Source organism: Orbicella faveolata, unplaced genomic scaffold (genome assembly GCF_042242905.1).
Source record: "Orbicella faveolata isolate gen_17 unplaced genomic scaffold, um_ofav_v1 contig_14, whole genome shotgun sequence".
NCBI lineage: Eukaryota > Metazoa > Cnidaria > Anthozoa > Scleractinia > Merulinidae > Orbicella > Orbicella faveolata.
This window is the reverse complement of record NW_028301541.1, coordinates 5,264,161-5,286,230: the sequence shown is the minus strand read 5'-3', so window position 1 is coordinate 5,286,230 and position 22,070 is coordinate 5,264,161. Positions and strand designations below refer to the sequence as shown.

General features: G+C 40.8%; 2 protein-coding genes across 2 annotated transcripts; both read left to right on the top strand.

Moving 5' to 3' along the window:
- The first annotated feature begins 2,421 nt into the window (after positions 1-2,421).
- LOC110068458 (lactadherin-like) lies at positions 2,422-3,900 on the top strand. The gene is made up of 2 exons (XM_020775835.2): positions 2,422-2,524; positions 3,563-3,900. The coding sequence occupies exons 1-2, from the start codon at positions 2,422-2,424 to the stop codon at positions 3,898-3,900; spliced, it is 441 nt and encodes a 146-aa protein (XP_020631494.2).
- A 2,689-nt stretch (positions 3,901-6,589) lies between these two features.
- LOC110068462 (uncharacterized) lies at positions 6,590-21,989 on the top strand. The gene is made up of 14 exons (XM_089287388.1): positions 6,590-6,650; positions 7,911-8,233; positions 8,944-9,091; positions 9,749-10,077; positions 14,267-14,408; positions 15,176-15,498; positions 16,075-16,216; positions 16,803-17,128; positions 17,337-17,478; positions 18,292-18,596; positions 19,664-19,802; positions 20,213-20,529; positions 20,917-21,058; positions 21,625-21,989. The coding sequence occupies exons 1-14, from the start codon at positions 6,590-6,592 to the stop codon at positions 21,987-21,989; spliced, it is 3,204 nt and encodes a 1,067-aa protein (XP_089143514.1).
- The last annotated feature ends 81 nt before the right edge of the window (positions 21,990-22,070 follow it).

The window sequence follows — 22,070 nt, the reverse complement described above, 5'->3', positions numbered from 1 at the left end:
TTCGTGTTTGATATATTACTTACAAGTGGATTAACTACTTATTTTTTGTAAAATTTTGTGTACATAATAATTTAGTATGGAATTTTTTTTGTTTTCTTTTAAGATGTTCAGAGGGAATATGAATCGATTTGGAATCGTTTTTCATCGCATCAACAGGCCGTTTATAGCGAATCACGTTCGTTTTTATCCTCGTGGATGGTACAGCTGGATTTCAATGAGAGTTGAAATTTATGGATGCCCATCAGGTAAGTCCTATTCCATTAAAGAATAAGAAAATTACAACGACACAACTGAGGCTCTGATTGACTAATCAAAGTTAAGGCGTTACTAACAATTCCGTAGACCGCATTCAATCTGTACATTGTCTGTTTCCTAGACATTATCGACTGCGGAAAATTAACTTAACACTGATCTTCCAGAAACCTGTTGCTCACGGACCTGTTTAAAGACCTGTTATGGGCTTAGCCGGGTTAAGGCAATAACCACACTTGATACCTAGGGGAAAGAGACTCCCATGTAAAATGGACGGCGGTGCTCGCCGTTCCTTTTAGGGCTTAAAAAAACGGTTTTGGTACCTCTTAGGGTGTTCAGCCTCGGGGGTCCACAGCGGGAGCTTCTACGGTACTTTTGGGGTATTGAGCCGAAAAAAATACGACAGGACATCATGTGTTGTTTTAGAATTGGTACTTCTTAAGGGTGAAAAAAATTTCATGCCACGCCCACAAAACAGGATCTTGGTACCTCTTAGGATTTCGACGAGCACCTCCGTCCATTTTGTATGGGAGTCTCCCCCTGGGACTTGACATACCACATATAAATGTGACTGTTGTTTTAAAATGGTACAATTAAGCCTCCAGCTAAACCTAGCGGTTGTGAGCAGAGCTTCGAGTAAACGTTAGCCAATCTCGCCACTTTCAGTTCCAACTGGAACAAAAGGTCTGTACATCACAACGCAGACGCCTTATAATTACGCGGTTTGTTGTTTGTCAGGCGTTTCCTTCAAAATAAAATCATTACTGCTGGAGGGTTTGCTCTGAAGAGTGTCCGCCATATTCGTATTCTCGGTATTGGACTGGAACTAGCTTGCAACCGAGGCTAATGCGGGGGGTCTTTTCAAATGCAAATGACATTTATTTGCATTCCATTGCAAACTTGTTCCAGTCCAATACCGAGAGTACAAAGAGGAAGTTTATCTGTTGTCAACTGTCAACCACAACTTTTGTGAGCTTTTCTATAGACAGTAGTTGCCAGGACTACATGAACAACGATTGTCTAAAACTCGTAGAAATTATCTCAAGACGTGGATAACAGTTTTCTCTAAAATAACAGAGTTTTACTACAATTACGTTTTCCTTCACAGCTGGTCTCTGTAATGGTGCCCTAGGCCTTCAAAGTGGCCGCTTGAAGAATGGACAAATTACTGCCTCCTCTACGTGGCCAGGCCTCTATACTTGGCGCGCGAGATTGCATCACGCCCAGGCCTGGTGCGCACGCTATAATAACCACAACCAGTGGCTTAAGTTCGACTTCCGTCGCCCTACCAAGGTGATAGGAATGGCCATACAGGGGAGGTCTAATGCCCATCAGTGGGTCACCAGGTTCCTATTACATTCAAGTCAAGACAATGTCCACTGGGCTGTGTACAGATATAAAAATAATGACAAGGTACGATCCGCCCCTTCCAACTGGTTTCACTCAGACGATTGGAGACAAAAAATTAAATTCTATACCTTAATTTTTTTCGTAGCCATTATTTTGAATAATTTTGGCGGAGCAGCCAATCATAGGTATCGCATAATAATTTTTACAACAGCATTTGTAGCCACTTGCAATCAGTCAGCATTTGTAGTCAGCCACATCAAGAGCACATTATTCTGGAGTATTTATGCTTGTCACCAAGGACCCACTTCTTTTACTTTATGCTAACTAATATTCCTTCCTCCCTTCCTTCTTTCCTTCTTTCCTTTAATCAGTCAGCCAGTCAATCAATCAATCAATCAATCAATCAATCAATCAATCAATCAATCAATCAATCAGTCAGTCAGTCAGTCAGTCATTCAGTCAATCAGTCAGTCATTCAGTCAGCCAGTCAGTTAGTCAATCATCCAGTCAGTCAGTCCGTCCGTCCGTCCGTCCGTCCGTCAGTCAGTCAGTCAGTCAGTCAATCAATCAATCAGTCATCTGTTTGTTCGTTCATTCTTTCGTTTGTTTTTTTCATTCATTCATTCATTCATTCATTCATTCATTCATTCATTCGATCCTTCGTTCGTTCATTCATTCGTTGGATGATTTGTTCGTTCGTTCGTTCACAATGCGCAAAAGACTTCTACAATTTTAATAGCGTATACCCTACCTTAACCAGCTGTCACGTTCTTGTTGCAGTACTTCCCGGGAAGCCGTGACCAACATTCAGTGACCACAATGCCAATAAACCCAGCCATCTTAGCGAGATATCTGAAAATCCAACCTCGTGGATGGCGCAGTCACATTTGTATGAAAGTTGAGTTTTATGGCTGCCCAGCAGGTAAGTAAAAAATTAAAAATTTTGAAAATTCTGGGAATTTCACTGTTAGGGCCCCGAAAGTTAAGAGTTACCGAAAGAGTTACCGTTTTTACTAACTTACCGTTAAGAATTGGATTTTGCGAACGATAAAAAATTAGTTAAAAATCCCGTTTATAAGGATATCGTTGAGATTACGGAAAAAGTCCATTCTAACGAGTCTCCGTTAAAGGGAAAATATAACCTAGCTACCTAATCAAGGTCCTTACTGAATATGAGGGAGTTTATCAGTTTTTTAAGTCCTCAAAAATGACAGTTTAAAGAAAACGATATTTTTGCGACTTATATGATCTACGATGAAGCAATATCCTTTTAAAGGAGACATGTCATGATATTTGAAGTCATTTTTCTGATGTACGAAATTACCTTCAAACCTAATAGAGCTGGAATAGAGCGGTTTTTCATTAAAGTGTCGAAAAGTAATTTGTTTTGCATTATTACGCTACACGATTGGCTTACAAAAACTCGCGCCACTTTTTCATCCAATCAGAAGTAAAACCAACACCAATCATGACTCGCTCGCACACGTTTTCCCGCGCTTTACGTCAGCTACATCTATTTAATTCGAGTTTTGATTGGTTCTTATTATTTGTCCTTTGTGATTGGCTAGAGTGATTACTTTGGTTTTTGAGTGTCGTAAAACCAAATCTAAATTAATTACTTACCAATTAGACTACTCAGCCAACCTCAAACCGTAATAAAACCAAAACCAAAACCAAAACCCATTTAAATGCTTCATTTCTTTCGACACTCAATTGAACTGCACTAAAACTGAAGGAGTAATAATAAACGGGAAATAAACAAGCCTACTTACCATTGAGGAAAACTACGAACGACAAACTGAAAATATACTTGCCAATTTTTTCAAGATTTACTGTCTGTGTCAAAGCTGTTTGAAGACACCACTTCCATTTCTGGATACTCAATTTGTTTCATACTAATAATATAGTCTCTATTTAGGCGCTTATTGTTTTACTGATTGCGTTTTCCTTTTATTTTAAGACAATTGTTTCATGCCACTCGGAATGCAAGATGGTCGCATTACCAAATCCCGCCTCCGTGCATCGTCCATGTACAACAAGTACTACGGACCTTACAACGCGCGATTGCAGGCGCGAAACTATGGTTCCACGCGCGGGGGCTGGATAGCACGAATAAGGAACACTCAACAGTGGATACAGGTGGACTTGGAGAAAGTTGCTACCCTCAAGGGTGTGGCTACACAGGGGCGATTTGACGCAAATCAATACGTGAAGTCTTACATTGTCACCTACAGCCGAAACGGAAGGCGGTTCGTTCCTTACAGAGAAGGACGTCGAACAAGGGTAATTAACTTTTGAGTTTAAATAAGGTTTTTTCCACACGTTTCAAAACGTATTAGAGCTGCTCTGTTTTAGCGGGTTTTACATGAACTAGCAAAAACGATGCTATAAAGACCCAAATGTTAACTTGACTTTTCGTCAAACGAAAACGAAGGCCTTCCTGAATGAGTAGTTCCTTTTGAAATCTAATTAAGTAGCAAAACTTTTGCCATTTTTTTAAATTGAAATTCTCTATTTTTCGTCAACCACTGCTAATTTAGTCTATCGATGAGGAAGTCAGAAGTCAAACATCGCGATGTATCCTCTTTTGTGTCTTCCAGCTTTTTAGTGCCAACAGTGACAGATACCACGTTGTTACACGTCGCTTTATAAAACCGTTCAAGGCCCGCTTTGTGAGACTTCATCCAAAATCCTGGTACAGTTACATATCGTTGAGAATGGAGCTGTATGGTTGCAGGCACGGTGAGTTTTAATAAAGTTATGCTCTCATCCGTTGACTTCAAGTATCACATCACACTTGAAAGACCGTGTATGACCACATTTTCAAACACCGAGAAGAGAGTTGAAAATACAACACGTAGCGAAGTATTTTTGACGAGTTCGAGGAAATGTGGTCAAACATTGTCTTGAATGTTTGATATATCTTCTCAATCGAAACTAAAACTAAATAAAAAATTAGGAAATAAAATGGTAAAAATCCTTGCTAATTAAGATTAGATATCCAAACACTGTCGCGATCATTATTCCTTTGTTTAAACTTGATGAATTATTAATGGCTTTGAGAGATGACGACACAACAGCTTCATTCTTAGGCAGAACATACCTACAAAATTTACATGACCAAATAAAGTTATGCAGTTTCTCTTAGGCTAACACTTTTCATCTGTTCTAGGCCCTTTGTGTAACCAGCCAATGGGAATGCAGAGTCGACGGATTGGGAATAAGAGAATCACTGCCTCATCTATTTGGGGTCGATACTATGCTGCCTTTCGCGCCAGGTTACATCATTCTAAACGTGGGCGTTACGTTGGATCCTGGTGTGCAAAAACAAACAACCGACACCAATGGCTTCAGGTAACAAAAAACTCTGACCATAAAGTGAAGGAAACGTAAACCAGCTTTGTTGAGACCAGGTTGCACTTATTCATTCTTATAGTAAAGTTCTTATTGTTACTGGTATAAATTTACGAACGTCCTATCGTGAATGCCGTTCTCTTATGGAGTGTATGCACATGACGTCATGGCAGCCATATTAGGGAGCTCAAGCACGCGCGTTTTTGAGACGCGTACGGCAACCGGAAGAGAAGATTTCGCATGCTAGGACCGTATTGTCTCCCAGATTTTTTATACTACTCATCTCTAATGAAGAAAAGATACTTAGCAATGTGAATATGGTTGTGTGAGGACAAGTCAAAAGTGAAGGTAGCTCACTTCCGGCTACAGTCCGCGTCTCAAAAACGTGCGTGCTTGAGTTCCCTACTGGTGTTCCAAAACAATGAAACGGTGGCCATGTTGATGTACCAAACCAATCCTGTGGGAGTTCATTACTTTTCTTATGGAAACACTTTCTTTTGTTCCAATAAATTTGCATGGCTGCTGGACAGGCTTTATTGGCTACGCTACTCACTATCTATTCTACTGTAGATGGTGACTAGTCTAGCGGTGTGCAGTTTTAAACAAATGGCGGCCTTTTCTTTGCGTCTTCTAAGTGTCTGTGAAGAGGATTTAGATAGAGTTTTAAATGACTAGATTCATAATGAAACAATCGCTCACGATTTCTATGCGTGATTATTGACGAGCGCTGTGCCCTCATCAACTAGAAATAAGAATCTCGAGCTCATAATCTGATTGTTAAATTTGTCCGTCCATACTAAATTGCGCTTTTCTGATGTTTTGTTTTTCCGCACAGGTTGACTTTCTTAAGGCGGTTATTATCGTAAGAGTAGCGACACAGGGTAGGCAGGACTATAGGCAATGGGTCACACATTACTACCTGAGATACGCGCTGGACGGAATTCACTTCGTCGACTACAAGCAAAAACACGGGAGAAAGGTTCGTATAATACAAGTTGAAATCTTTTTGTACATATGGAACTGTGCAAAAGTAGTGCAATTTAACTAATTTTGTAAAATTTTGCCCTTCGTTCTTCTGTAAGCCTACAAAAAACGTTTATTTTGCGTTCTTTCTCTTTCAGTTTATGTTAATCAAAACATGCGTGTACATAACGAACTTTCGAACGAATTTTCGAAGACTTGAAGCGTATTTTCAAGACCTGATCGAGCGAAAGCTCGTCGCAAAGTTTTACGAAGCCAGGCGAAATTTCACGAAATTTTGTATCAGTAGAAATACTGGGTTTCCGAAGTTTTGAAGAACCTTTCCTAATTTTTTTCGAAACGAAATTTCGTTCATTTTCGTCGAAAACCTCGAAATTCTCGAATTTCATCGGATTTCGTTTGAATTACTTTTGCACAATACTGAAAAAGCCTTTTTGCGTTGAGGCTGAGAAAAAAAAAATCACGCGTAACACCATTTTTTATTGGAAACCGGAAGAACGTAACGGGGCTGTTTTCGTTGGAAAGTGCACCTTTGGTCTCACCTTGGGTATTGTTGTTTGTCTGTTAACAGTATTTCCCAGGAAACCGAGATCAGAACACTGTGAAATCATACCCGCTGGTGCCAAATATCAAAACAAGGTACATTCGTATCATGCCTTGGCACTGGTATGGACACATCTCCATGCGAGCAGAGTTCTACGGATGCTTTGCAGGTTGGTGGGAAGTAAAGAAATAGAGATACTACGATTATCAGTTGAAACGGAGCTAGTTGCTCGTAACAACAACATGATTTGAACGTTAAAACCTGGTCACCAAACGTCTGTCGCGCCTTGTTCAGCTGATAATCGTAGTATATTGTACTCATTATAGGCCAGTTTATAGTTGTGTTCTCAGTGACTTGACCTATGAATGCAAACGAGGTTGGAGGTAATCCTGCTTTGATACAAACCTCTCTGCTTTTCTTATTCAAATGCAAACTAGTTAGCATTGGAACAACTTTGATTTACACAACAAAAGCAGTGAGGTTTTTATCAAAACAGGGTCACCTCCAGCCTCAGCTGCCATTCAAAGGCCAGGTCACTGAGCAAACATCTACTTTGTAGTAGGGCTAAGATTTCCAGTTACCATACCAGCGCACTGCAGCTTTTAGACATGTTTTGATTCACAGACCAAAGCAATCAACTATCCAATCAGCACGCAGATTTGGAGTCACATGGTGCGAGGTCCGATTTTAAGAAATTTTTTGTTGATCTAAATCGCTGCCACAAAACTCGAATTTGAATGAAACAGTCTTGCAATCTACTTTCCTTATATTTCCTGGCCGAAAATCAACGGATTTTTGTCACGTTTGAGATCCAGTAAGGGTTTCACCAAAAAAGAAAAAGATCCTGCGGAATAATAACCATGAAAAAAATCGTGCAAAGCAAGCAACATAAAAAAATATATGGAGTAACTCGAAACAGACTTCTTGCTTAGAAAAATTAACCATTGGTCCATTCCTTCTGCTTCCGTTTCCAGCAACGTTAATGATCCCTGTTTTAACAATAACGACTCTTGTAATTTGCGTAAATGATTCTAGAAACGCTAACAATTTTGACAATGTTAATATTTTAGTACCTGGCAAATTTTGCTGTGAAATCAATGGCTCTATCATTAACGACATTGTCACGTAAATGTCTCTTAATTATTTACACAAACCTGGGGCCCATTTCTCGAAAGCCCTGGAAACGTTTCGAACCCGGAAAGCCATTTTTAACTAGTCTGTATCTAAAAACAGAGGGGTGTATACGCCTGAAACTTCTTGTATGAAGAGAACCTCTCTTCATGTTAGGAATATGTGAATAAAACAGTTCTGTAATCGTAAGGTTTGAGATTTTGCTATGGCCTTCCGGGTGCGAAAACTTTTCGAGACCTTCGAGAAAGGGGCCCCTGATCACGACAAGCCTTAAAACCTTTATCTCTTTCCTTTTCAGATCATTGTATGATGCCTCTCGGTTTGGAAGATTACCGCATCCCTAGCAGCGCACTAAGTGCTTCTTCATCCTGGAACCACGTCCACGGCCCAGACCGCGCTCGAATCAACCAGCCCAACGGGCACGGCCGAGCAGGGGCCTGGGTAGCTAGAGGCAGAAACGCACATCAGTGGCTGCAAGTGGAACTGTGCCGGCCGGCCAAAATTACAGGCGTGGCTACACAGGGTCGACACGATGCCCACCAGTGGGTGACAACTTACACTGTTAAATATAGTCTAGATGGAAAACGGTTTAGGGCATATATGGAGTATGGAAGGAATAAGGTTTGTTGTGATACTGTTTTATTACCAGACTACGAGTAGTCCCTCAGATCTTTCACTTATTCCGTCGAATGCGACGAGATAAAAAAGGCGCGAGAAAAAATAGCCGCGCTAAATCTGGGGGCCAGAAGCGTTTTTTTCTCTCTCACGCCCGCTTCTCGTTGTCAGATTTCGTCGGCCAAAGCAAAAGAACGACAACTCGTAGTCTACTTTTCTACTTGTGTGGCAAATAATTTTCTCAGGACTTTTCTGTCTATTGGAAATTCCCGAAATTTTAATCCACCCCGCAGAAGCCCTTTTCTCTCGTTTATTTTTGTGGTTTTTCACCACTCGATCGACGATCCGTGAAGAAAACAGTAAAAAAGCTCTCATTGCACATAATTGCCCTTACGCGGGAAGCTAAGTTATAGAAAGATACCCGTAAATGCCGAGGCAAGAGGCGGCTAAATGTGGGAATTTAGCCATTTCCGCGTGACAGGCTAATTTCAATAGGCCATTTCCGAGTTACCTTGTGCCTCTGTTTCAAAACAAGTCTTCGTCCAAAATCTTTCATATGAAAATAAGTTTGATTTGCATGAAAATGAACCTGTAGGTAGGACGCATTTCCATATGAACGGTTTCGCGCAAAGACTCGTTTTTGATACCGAGGCAAAAAGCGACTCGGAAGTGGCCTATTCCTTTAAAAATGTTTTCTTTTCTTGATTTGCTTTTAGGTGTTTCAAGCGAACTTTGATCGCTATACAATCGTAGAGCATGAACTGGCGCCTCCAATCCGAGCCAAGTTCATTCGTTTTCATCCCAAGGCTTTCCGAAGCTATGTTGCTATGCGAGTGGAGATCTATGGCTGTTACTATGGGGGAGGTGAGTGAGGAACTTCTCATTCCCTTCGACTTACAGTTTTAAAGAGGTTTCTCCTCGTTTTCTCGATAGAAATAATCAAAAATTAATGTAGGTGGAAGAACCTGGAGGGGTAAAATGAAAACTGGGATTTGCCTATGTTTTTTTCACTGGGGAAATGTGAATTGGGTCCCTGGGACTAGGAATTGCAAGCCATAAAGATGGGAATGGGGCTGGGACTTGGGCCAAAATAGGCTGGAAATGGGATCTGGGCAAACCTGAATTGGGCTGGAACATTGAATCTGTAACCCGCTTCAGGATTTCTAGGTAGTAATAACTTTAAAAACAAAGTTAAACCTAACAGAAACAGGCAAGAGCTAAGGTAATGTACTGATGACGTCCTGGAAAACCCTATTTGCACACGGTTTCTAGATCCCACTAAGTTTTTCTTTCAAAAATTCGTTGAAAGCACAGTTTTTTATGCTATGTAGATGTTGTTGGACTAGCATGAGGTCCGTATTCAGGATTTATAGACCGAGTCGATGTCGGCTAGGTCCATAAACTCGCAAAACGAGAACAAGGCAAAATATTCGCCAGTGGAACTGGACAATCAAGTACGTCCCATAAACCTGGTTGGATGTTACTGTTTAAAACTCTTTGTTGTTTCGTTTCACCAAACAGCACGTTTCTGTACGAACCCCGTTGGGATGCAAAATGGACGAATCAAAAACCGAGCCATTACTGCTTCGTCGTACCACAACCATTTCCACGCTCCATGGCTCGCCAGGCTTCACCGCCGAAAACATGGCCGCTTCGTCGGATCGTGGGCAGCCAAACACAACAACCACCATCAGTTTCTACAAGTCGACCTTGGGCGGACGATGAAGGTCACTGGGATTAATACCCAAGGAAGGTACGATGCTAGCCAATGGGTGACAGCCTATTATGTTCTCTACAGCTCGGATGGCATGTACTTTGCTAAAGTGAAACACTGGTGGAACGTTGTGAAGGTTTGTGACTAAATTGATTTATGAAATGATTTCCCTATTTGCAATTGAGAAACTGGGTGTTGAAGACGCGGTTGAGTATTGGTTAGCACGCTGGAATCCGGATTGGGTGGTTCGGGCTTGAGCCCTGGTCGGGAACATTGTGTCGTGTTCTCGGGCAAGACACCACTCTCACATTGCCTCTCTCCACCCAGGTGAATAAATGGGTAACGTTTTTCTTAGTACCTAGCTGGTTTTTCTCTTTACATCAATACAGTCTACTGTCGCCTAGAGCTTCATCTCTCGATATTGGGCTCCCATCTCTTTCACGGGTTAAAAAGAGGATCATGTCAAACAACAGCCATATAAGTCGAATATTGCCGCCATCTTGAAGCGAAGTGCCACATTTCTGGTCTAAAACATTTTTATTTAGCAGCTTGGTATTTTTGTGTGGATATCAAGATATAAAACTGTAGCGTAAAACTTCATCTCTCGATGATAGAATCCCATCTCTTCAACTGGTGAAAAAGGGAACTGTGTCAAACATCCGCCATGTTAGTCTAATGTGTCCACCATGTTGAAATGAAGTCCAAAATCTCAGGTCTAATAACGTTTCCGTTAGTACCTTGCTAGTTTTTCTCTTTACTTCAAGACAGTCTATTGTCGCATAGAGCTTCATCTCTCGATATTAGATTCCTATCTCTTTCACGGGTTAAAAAGGGGATCATGTCAAACAACAGCCATGTAAGTCGATTAGTGCCGCCATCTTGAGACGAAGTTCAATTTTTCTGGTCTAAAATATTTTTCTTTAGTAGCTTGGTACTTTTTGTGTGGATATCAAGATATAAAACTGTAGCGTAAAACTTCATCTCTCGATGATAGAATCCCATCTCTTCAACGGGTGAAAAAGGGAAACGTGTCAAACATCTGCCATGTTAGTCTGATATGGCCGCCATGTTGAAATGAAGTCCAAAATCTCAGGTCTAATAACGTTTCCGTTAGTACCTTGCTAGTTTTTCTCTTTACTTCAAGACAATCTATTGTCGCATAGAGCTTCATCTCTCGATATTGGGCTCCCATCTCTTTCACGGGTTAAAAAGAGGATCATGTCAAACAACAGCCATATAAGTCGAATTTTGCCGCCATCTTGAAGCGAAGTGCCACATTTCTGGTCTAAAACATTTATATTTAGTAGCTTGGTACTTTTTGTGTGGATATCAAGATATAAAACTGTAGCGTAAAGCGTCATCTCGCGATGATAGAATCCTATCTCTTCAACGGGTGAAAAAGGGGATGACGTCAAACATGAGCCATGTTAGTCTAATATATATGACCGCCATCTTGAAATGAAGTCCAACATCTCAGGTCTAATAACGTTTCCGTTAGTACCTCGCTAGTTTTTCTCTTTACTTCAAGACAGTCTACTGGCGCCTAAAGCTTCATCTCTCGATATTGGGCTCCCATCTATTTCACGGGTTAAAAAGAGGATCATGTCAAACAACAGCCATATAAGTCGAATATTGCCGCCATATTAAAACGAACATCAACTTTTCTGGTCTAAAACATTTTTATTTAGAAGTTTGGTACTTTTTGTGTGGATATCAAGACATACAACTGTAGCGTAAAACTTCATCTCTCGATGAGAGAATCCCATCTCTTCAACGGGTGAAAAAGGGAATGATGTCAAACATGAGCCATGTTAGTCTAATATGGCCGCCATCTTGAAGCAAAGTTCAACATCTCAGATCTAATAACGTTTTCGTTAGTACCTTGCTAGAGTTTCTTTTTACGTCAAGACAGTCTACTGTCATCTGGAATTTCATCTCTCGATATTAGGCTCCCATCTCTTTCACGGGTTGAAAAGAGGATGATGTCAAACAACGGCCATGTTAGTCTAATATGGCCGCTGTTTTTGAACGAAGTGAAATATTCTGGTGTTATAAGTTTATATTTAGTAGCTGCTGCCTGGTAGTTTTTGTGTGAATATCAAGATATAAAACTGTCACGTAAAACTTCATCCCTCGATGTTAGAATCCCATCTCTTCAACAGGCGGAAAAGGGTATGATGTGAAACATCGGCCATTTTAGTTTAATATGGCCGCTATCTTGAAACGAAGTCCAGCATCTCAGGTCTAATATAATTTTTCTTAGAACCTTGGTAGTGCTTGTCACTATATCAAGACAGTCTACTCTCCCCTGTTACTTCACATCATGAAATAAGAATCCCATCTCTTGAACGGGTTAAAAAGAAGAAGGCCAAACAACAACCGAGGTTTCACATCATCCTCTTTTTACGTTGATCTAATATGGTGGTTATCGTGGAAGAAAACCCAACATCTCAGCTCTAATGACGTTTTTCTTAGTATTTTGGTGGTTTTTGTCTTTGAATTAAGACAGTCTACTGTCGCCTGGAACTTGATTCCTCGAAACTAGAATCTCATCTCTTTCACGGGTTAAAAAGAGGATGAAGTCCAAACAACGGCCATGTTGGTCTAATATAGCCGCCATCTTGAAACAAAGTGTAAATTTTCTGGTCTAATAACTTTTTAAGTAGTAGGTTGGTAGTTTTTGTGTGGATATCAAAATATTAAAATGTCACGTAAAACTTCATCTCTCGATGATAAAATCCCATCTCTTCAACGGGTGAAAAAAAGAATGATGTCAAACATCGGCCACGTTATGCAAATATAGCCGAGATGTTGAAACGAAGTACATCATTTCAGGTCTAATAACGTTTTTCTTAGTACCTAGCTGGTTTTTCTCTTTACATCAATACAGTCTACTGTCGCCTGGAACTTCATCTCTCGATATTAGACTCCCATCCCTTTCACGGGTTAAAAAGAGGATCATGCCAAACAACAGCTATGTAAGTCGAATATTGCCGCCATCTTGAAACGAAGGTCAACTTTTCTGGTCTAAAAGATTTTTATTTAGTAGCTCGGTACTTTTTGTGTGGATATCAAGATATAAAACTGTAACGGAAAACTTCATCTCTCGATGATAGAATCCCATCTCTTCATCGGGTGAAAAATGGAATGACGTCAAACATCCGCCATGTTAGTCTAATATGGCCGCCATCTTGAAACGAAGTCCAACATCTCAGGTCTAATAACGTTTTCGTTAGTACCTGGCTACTTTTTCTCTTTACGTCATGACAGTCTACTGTCGCCTGGAACTTCATCTCTCGATATTAGGCTCCTGTCTCTTTCACGGGTTAAAAAGAGGATGATGTCAAACAGCAGCCATGTTAGTCTAATATAGCCGCCCTCTAAAAACGAAGTGAACTATTCTGGTCTTATAACTTTTTATTTAGTAGCTTGGTAGCATTTTTGTGAATATCAAGATATAAAACTGTCACTTAAAACTTCATCTCTCGATGTTAGAATCCCATCTCTTCAACGGGTGGAAAAGAGACTGATGTGAAACATCGGCCATGTTAGTTTAATATGGCCGCCATCTTGAAACGAAGTCCAGCATCTTAGGTCTAATGTCATTTTTCTGAGAAGATTGGTAGTCTTTGTCACTATATCAAGACAGTCTACTCTCACCTGGAACTTCATCTCTTGAAATTAGAATCCCATCCCTTGAACGGGTTAAAAAGAGGGTGAAGTCCAAACAACAGCCAATGTTTCACATCATCCTCTTTTTTATGTTGATCTAATATGGTCGTCATCATGAAAGGAAACCCAACATCTCAGCTCTAATTTGTGTCAAATTTGTCAAAATTACGAAGCAAAAATTTGAAAGCCAGCTTACCGTCATCAACCCGTGCTCTGTTCTCTGATAAAGCACGCTGTTTTAGCCAATCAGAGCGCACGTTATATGGAAACTTTATTATAAAATGCAATAAACAATTTTTGGATGAGGTTTTTGTGATATCTGGAATAATCAAAGTTGAGGTAAGTGTTATCAGCCGAAGAAGGCTGAGGCTGATAACACTAACCGAGACCTTGATTATTTCGGATAGCAGATTAGTGAATTATCTGTAGGTTGCGCTGTTTCCCAGAATTAATTATAGGCTTTTAGCCAATGAGAAGACGGATGGCGGCTACAATACATAATAATACGATTAATTATCCTACCTACTATACTAATACTTACACTACTCTCAATGTAATTACGATTACTGATGCTACTTACAGATAATTTAAATATAGCTTTACCTTCAGCTTGACAGTACAGATTGCTAAATGATGTATTCGTAATTTTGCAGCAATTCCAAGGCAACTTTGACAGGTATTCAGTCCGCACGCACGCCTTCAGGCCAGCTCTGTATGCTCGATACGTTCGCATTCAACCAAGAGGCTGGAGGTCGCATATTTCCATGAGGGTCGAGTTGTATGGATGTCCTTGGAGTAAGTGAATGTCTCAACAGTTTTTTTAAAAAGAGTCAGAACTAACAGAGGGAAAGAAAAATGTCAAAAAATCTTTGTATTTCTTCGAAATTTCTGCTAGAAAAGGAATTGACTATCCCCAGGAAGTAATGCAAACTTTCAAACTGTTAGAGAAATTTGGGAGTTCTATTGCAAATGGGGAGATGGAGGTACTTGGACACCACTTTTTTTCTACACAATAAATGTTGTTTTTTAATTCCATGGTTCACATAACTTTTAATACGATTTTCTGAGAAAATTTTCTTTGAGAAAAGTTAATGACCAGAGACAAAATTGTCTTTCCTCTCGCTTGAGAAACGATGTTGTCTTATTTATCCTTTCACTTAAAGTTTCGTTTTCACTTACTGCAAAGGTGAAATTCCCTTTTTTAGCCTTATATAAACTATAGCCTCCATGTGGGGCGAAAATATGCTCGGATGTTTGTCTGCAAACATTATCTGTTCCGAGAAGAGAACAGTTTTCCGAGAGCTTGGCTCGACGAAAACTGTGAGTTTTAGGGAACAGATAATGTCCAAGAGCAAATATCTGAACAAATATTTTCATGCCAAATGGTGGCTATTGTGTTTATTATCCTTCAAATACTTGTTGCAACACGCGCAGTTTTAAAAATTGGCGAATATCACTCGGATATTCACAAGTTTTAGCTGGGGAATATTCAGTCACGTGCCTCGTTTAGACCAATCACGTGCGAATCTTTTTAATGGAATATAATGATTAAAATTTTTCAGATCACTGTGACATGCCGCTTGGTCTCGAAGACGGCCGTGTTCCAGACCCCGTCATGACCGCCTCCTCTTACAACAACATTTACGACGCGCCGTGGAACGCTCGACTTAACAGAAGGCGCTACAGCCGTTTCGGAGGAGGTTGGTCTCCAAGAAGGAACGACAGAATCCGGTTTCTGCAGATAGACTTCCAAGCGATGACTAAGGCGACACGTGTCGCCACGCAGGGAATGCACAATGCTAATTACTGGGTAACGAAATATTACATCAAGTATGGAAAAAATAAAGGCAGAATAGTTCCTTACCGTGAGGGAAGATCAACAAAGGTACGGTTATCATTGGCACTATTATGAGTCAGTTTTCAACCAGTAATAGTCTTGCTTTGACTGACACTACTGACTAGGATGTGCAAGATCAATAGCCCATTTTCGAGTTACCTTGTGCCTCTGTTTCAAAACGAATCTTCATGCAAAACCTTTCTTAAGAAAATAAGTTTGATTTGCATGATGTGAACCTGTATGCGGAACTCACTTTTATATGAATGGTTTCGAACGGGGACTCGTTTTAAACAGAGGCAAAAGGCAACTAGGAAATGGCTCATTGCTATCAGTTCTCATATCTTAACTCGAGGAAAGACGAACGAGGCGAGTGCGATGTGCGACGAAGTGGGCTTTGGCGTAACTGGTGAAAGAACCAATGTCCTTCGCCCTTTTCGCACGAGGTTAATGATCTTTGAAAAAAAGAGCTATTAGTACGTTTGCCTTATTTAATTCAAATTATCCTTAAAATTGATATATTAGGGTAATTAAACGAAATCAACTTCAATCGGTTTATTGGTTGAAATGGTTGTTTCAAGTGGAAGAAATGTGAGATTTACGTATATGTACGAATCGTGCTTGCAGATATTCTCAGGAAATTACGACAGATATATTATCGTTCAGCACAAGTTTGTCAAACCTCTGTATGGAAGATACTTTAGAGTTTACCCTGTGGCCTGGTATTCCTGGATAGGCCTGAGAGTTGAATTCTACGGATGTGTCTATGGTAAGAATTTCATTCATAACCTGGTGTTGCCTTTACATTGAATCATTCACAGTACAGTATTGTAATCTCATAACACATCTCATAACATATCTCATAACACTGCCAGTGTTCTGGCTAGGTTTTGTTGCCCTTTTTGTATCGCACGTGATGTACCTGTATTTTATACCATGCCATAGAAAATACAGCCAATCAGAGTACAGGAAAGCCGTTGTATATTCGACGGTATTACATCCAACCTTCCCATCATGCGCCGCGCGTATGACGCACTGATTGTTTTGTCTACTATATTTCCTATGGCATGGTATAAAATAGTTATGCAATGCTCTCTGGTATACCATCGAACATTCTCCTGTCACTTTTATTGTTTTGGTATACAAGTGGCTTGTGGGATATGGTATACCACTTGAAAGCGTTGCATTAACTAGTATATATTTGAGAAAACACTATATTTTGAAGATACGAACCTATGTGAAGGGTGCTTAACTGGGAAATTTCAGCCTAACAGTTTCTAAAATCTTAGGTTCTTATACACGAGCTTTTACTGTACTTTAAGTGTATACTACTCTAACACTTCTTTAAAACGTAGGAAAACGTTGTAACCAGCCTCTTGGAATGCAAAACGGTCGAATAAAAGGACGGCAGTTATCAGCCTCCTCGAGCTGGGACGGAAATCACGGTCCATCCAATGCCAGACTTCACTGGCGACGGCGAGGACCGCGCATAGGAGCCTGGTCCGCGCGTCATAACACTCGTTACCAGTGGCTTCAGGTTGATTTTATCCACGCCATGCGAGTCGTGAAGATCGCTACTCAGGGACGACAAGACGCCGCACAATGGGTGACTCAGTATTATCTTACCTACAGTCAAGATGGAGCGCATTTCGCCGAGTTTAAAAAGAATAGCAATCGAAAAGTGAGTATTTGGCTCCTGTTCGTTTTAATGCATATGCAATCTTATCGCAAAAAAGTTGACTGGGTACCTGTTTTTATTAAAAAGGTCTGCAACGCATACATTTATCTGCACCTCATGGTAATATAGCACGTTAACCTGACATTTTTTTCATCTAGAAGACATTATCTGATTCCTCTTTGTATCGTATTTATCTTTGTGTTCGTCACAGTACCTTACAGGTAACAGAGACCAAAACAGCGTTGTACAGCACCGATTGTTCCCGCAGATCAAAGCCCGCTACATTCGTGTCTGTCCTTGGGGCTGGCACCGACACATTTCCATGAGGGTGGAGTTTTATGGTTGTTCTGCAGGTATGTATTTAAATCTTCATCTGAGAGATCGTTTTTGTGCCATCTTAAACTAAGGACTCATCCACCGTTTAGTATCTATCAAGTGATGGTTTTCATGATAGGGGGGGGGGGGGGGGGGATGGGGCGCGATGGCCTCATGGTTAGTGCGCTCGACTCCGGTTCGGGCAGTCCGTGTTCGAGCCCTGGCCGAGGACATTGTGTTGTGTTCTTGGGCAAGACACTTTACTCTCACGGTGCCTCTCTCCACCCAGGTGTATAAATGGGTACATGTACCGGCGAATTTAATACTAGGGGAAACCCTGTGATAGACCTAGCATCCCATCCAGGGAGGAGAAGAAATACTTCTAGTCGCTTCGTGCTGCAGAAGTGGGGATAAGCTCCGGCCTGATGGGCCACTTGGCTCGTATGTAGACGTTACTTTTACCAAGTGATGGTTTTCATCTTAAAAGTGTAAAGCTCAATTCTACACAAAGTGCTCAGAAATTCTTACAACGGTAAGGCTCAGGATGTCGTCCAGTACTTCAAAAAGCAATATTTTTGCGCTAGTGCCTATCTTTCTGCCTCCTTCAAAATAATATCTGAGCAGCCGTATATTGCCAAAAACGAGAGTTTAGGTCGCATGGAAACAAGAGAAATAGCAAGTAATAACATAGGCACGTAAGGCGTGCAAAGAGCTGGAGAGGCTGGATAAAAACAGAGATCGTAGGCATGCAATGCGTACACAGAATGTTAGTTAGACTATAGATGCTAGGAAATAATGCTTTTGCTCGCACTACGATTAACTTATACTTTTCTAACAATTTTTCAACACAGGGCGCTGCTCGCTCCCACTCGGTCTCGAGGACAAACGTATCACAAACGGCCATTTCTCGGCATCTACGTATTACAATCACCACTTGGCACCATGGCATGGTCGGTTGAACCACCGCTGGTCATGGAGCGCTAGAACCAGAAATCACAATCAGTGGCTCCAAGTGAGCTTTGTGAGCGTTGTGAAGGCGACAGGAATTGGTACCCAAGGCAGGCAGGATGCTAATCAATGGGTGACGAAGTATATTGTATCTTACAGTGCGGACACGACAAACTTCCGGTACTACTCTGAAGGAAGAGGAACCAACGTAAGTGTAACCAAAGGCATTAGTTTAAAGGAGCTCAGCATGGTATTTTGAGTGATTTTGGCCACTTAAAAAATTACCTTTAAAAGAAGGAAACCTAAAAAGAATAGTTTACTCAGATAGGAAAACACCAAAGAGATAATAATAAACCATTAAGGAATAAGGATGGTGAAGGATGGAGAAGATTAGCACGGATTACAAACGACGAACTTGAAAAATTTAGGCTGAACTTTTCAAGAGCGCAAACCCTGACGCAGTTTATGCATGAAAACTGAAATAAAGACAGGTATCACTACATCTAAAAAGTTTAAAAAATCAAGGTAGGCCGCCTGACCATGTGAGTTAGGGGGCTGGATTTACTGTATCAAACACGAAAGACCATGTTTGACCACATTTTCAAACACCTCGAAGTTCGTCAAAAACACTCTGCTACAAGTCGTATTTTTAACTCTCTTCTCGGTGTTTGGTAATGTGGTCAAACACGGTCTTTCGTGTTTGATTTATCTTCTCAATGGAAACTAAAACTATGGAGAAAATAGAGAGTTAAGTCTATGCTAATTAAGGTCAGATATCCAAACACCATCACGGTCATGATTTCGTTTTATTAAACGTGATCAATGAGTGTGATTAATGAGTGTGAGAAATGAAATTCGTGGTCAAATCTTCCACCATACTGGTAACTGGATTTGTTCTTGACAGTCTGAAGTTGGACTCGTCGACTTTCTCCAGAGCATAGTGGTGCTTTATACGCTGACAATTGGATTAAACCTCTTACCAACCTCAATCCCAGGCTCTCTCTTCCTTGTCTCCCTAGCCGTTGAGGAGAGAGAAAAGGGGGATCGAGTTTGGGATCTTACTTTCATTTTATCCTATATATTTGTAATTTTATCCAAGAAACAGAGAATTCAAGTAAAATTATTTGTCTTATATAGCTTTACGAGTCGAGTTATAATCTTGAGGATCTCTATCAATATAGTTTCAATTGTGCTTCTGGTAATTCACTATTGATTAAAATTTTGTGCAGAATATCTAATTTGTTTTACAATGCAATATTTTTCACTCTCAATCAGGTTTTCACTGGAAACAGCAACAGACATACGATCGTGTACCACGATTTTGTAAAACCTTTTAGCGCTGTGTACGTTCGCATCTATCCGAAGGGTTGGTACAGCTGGATATCTCTGAGGGCAGAAATCTATGGTTGCTATGGTATGTTTCAGTTTTTCTTCTGCAGATCTTTGTAATGACCGTTTTTTTTTTTTTGCCTAGACGAACAGTCAATATTTTGGTGAGTGTGTCAGGGTGATTCATTATGTGAGTAGCGTGACCGCGTAAGTAGCGTGACCTAACCATTTTGTAGTGTGAGTAGCGTGACTTAACAATTTCATATTGTAAGTAGTTTGACTTGACCGCCCTATAGTGTGAAAAGCGTGACTAAACAATTTTATTGTGTGGGAAGCGTGAGTAAACAAAAATATAGATAGATATATGATGAACGTGATTTTATCGTTTTGTAGCGTGCGTTAGCGTGACCTGACCATTTTAACGGGAGAGCAGAGATCTTCTCCTGCAAAAGATAGAATAAACAAATTCATGCATTTCCCATGTCCTCGTTTCAGTCTCCGTGTGTAGTAATCCATTGGTTAAAAGACTCAGTAATTCCAAGATTACCGCATCATCTGAGTACAACGGACATCACGCGGCTTGGCTGGGAAGACTGGGCCGAGTACGGCGTGGACCTTACGTGGGAGCCTGGTGCGCAAGACACAACAATCACAACCAGTGGATCAAGTTTGATTTCTCTCGACCAATGCGTATCACCAAAGTGGACACACAAGGAAGGCATGACGCTGACCAGTGGGTAACGCGCTATCTGCTGTCTTCCAGCTTGGATGGAATTCACTGGCAGATCTACAGGTTTAACAGCCAGGATAAGGTATGTGAGAAAATATCATTCCCTACTTTACAATTCCTCATAACTCACCCCCCCCCCCCCCACAAAAAAAAAATATTGTTGTGAAATGCTTTTGGGAATATGCAGAGCTCCCAAGAGCATTTACAAATAATGGTTTATGGAAAATTTGGGGGCAAACAGAGTGAATTATAGGGAATTGGAAAGACAATAGGGTCATTCGCAGGCTTATGCCTATAATATTTTCTAAAGAAACTTTTATTGGGCTGCGACGGCCGACAGGTGAAACACTTGCCTTCTGATAAAGGAAAATTAACCGCCGTAACGAGTTTGTGAAGCTGACCTTTGGAACGTTAGTTAGCCTTTTGCTGGAGCTGATGCCAACTGTTAATCACTCACCTATCATTGCAGTACTTTCAAGGAAACCGTGACCGTAACAGTGTTGTCACGCAAGCCATCAATCCACCCATTTTGGCGCGATTTGTTCGCTTGCACCCGAAGGGATGGAGAAGTCACATCTCTATGAGGGTCGAGTTTTATGGATGTCGAGCAGGTAAGATCAAAATTTTAGGTCCAATTGAGATTCAAAACCTCTTTACCTAAACAACAATTTCGCAAAAACACGACCATTAAAATTTATCTTAATTCCACCTTTAATACAAAAATAACAAAGCTAACAGAAGTAAAGAATGCTTAAGGTGCTTTGACCTCTTCTAATACTAAACTCGACAATTCTGGATTTAAATTTGACAGGCCCAACATATTTTGTTCAAAATACCACAACTATTTTCCTACCTGGTGAAACTCGACGAACTACGAGCGAGGTGCCGGACGCGGGGAAACTCATTCTTGCCGCCAAATTAAAAGCTTGGAGACAGAAAATGTTTCATCACTTTTTACGATCTGATATGGGTTTTGGAATTACAAACCCCTTTTTGTGAATATCCAGTGCCGTCTCCAGTGAGAAAAGTTGCTCTACGGCAGTGCCTTTCCTGTTAACATACATTGACGCCAGGACAGCACAGTTTGCTTAATCTTTCCTTACTGGTACCGTACAGGATTGCTACCGATTGGTTAGCTAATCTAACACATGGCATTATTCAATGATTCACTGAACAGATCCGTGCGATGTTCCTTTGGGAATGCAAGACGGCCGGGTTACTAAGGGAATGCTGACTGCCTCCTCCATGTACAACCACCTTTATGGTCCGTGGAGTGCCAGGCTGCAGGCACGGAACCATGGCTCAACTCGAGGGGGCTGGATTGCAAAGTACCGCAACGCACATCAGTTTCTGCAGATTGACTTAGGAATTGCGACAAGGGTGAAAAGAATCGCTACACAGGGTCGGTATGATGCCAATCAATGGGTCAAGTCCTACACGGTTTCTTATAGCAATAATGGAGTGAGGTTCTTTCCGGTTAAACACGGAAGAAGAGTCAAGGTAACGTTACAGAAAACTTTTACAAATCGCGAAAAAGACTAACTTACTTTCTGGAGGGCTATTTTCCAGAGAGCTCAGTACAGGTGGTCACCAAGGGGTCGAGGAAAATTAAGGATTATAATC

What these genes read in the sequence shown, in the direction of transcription:
- LOC110068458 (XM_020775835.2), top strand. Translation starts at nt 2,422, where the DNA reads ATGCCAATAAACCCAGCCATCTTAGCGAGATATCTGAAAATCCAACCT. An exon ending in GTTTTATGGCTGCCCAGCAG is followed by an intron (nt 2,525 to 3,562) that starts GTAAGTAAAAAA and finishes TTTTATTTTAAG; the next exon opens with ACAATTGTTTCATGCCACTC.
- LOC110068462 (XM_089287388.1), top strand. Translation starts at nt 6,590, where the DNA reads ATGCCTTGGCACTGGTATGGACACATCTCCATGCGAGCAGAGTTCTAC. An exon ending in GTGAGGGAAGATCAACAAAG is followed by an intron (nt 15,499 to 16,074) that starts GTACGGTTATCA and finishes TCGTGCTTGCAG; the next exon opens with ATATTCTCAGGAAATTACGA. An exon ending in GTTTTATGGATGTCGAGCAG is followed by an intron (nt 21,059 to 21,624) that starts GTAAGATCAAAA and finishes TTCACTGAACAG; the next exon opens with ATCCGTGCGATGTTCCTTTG.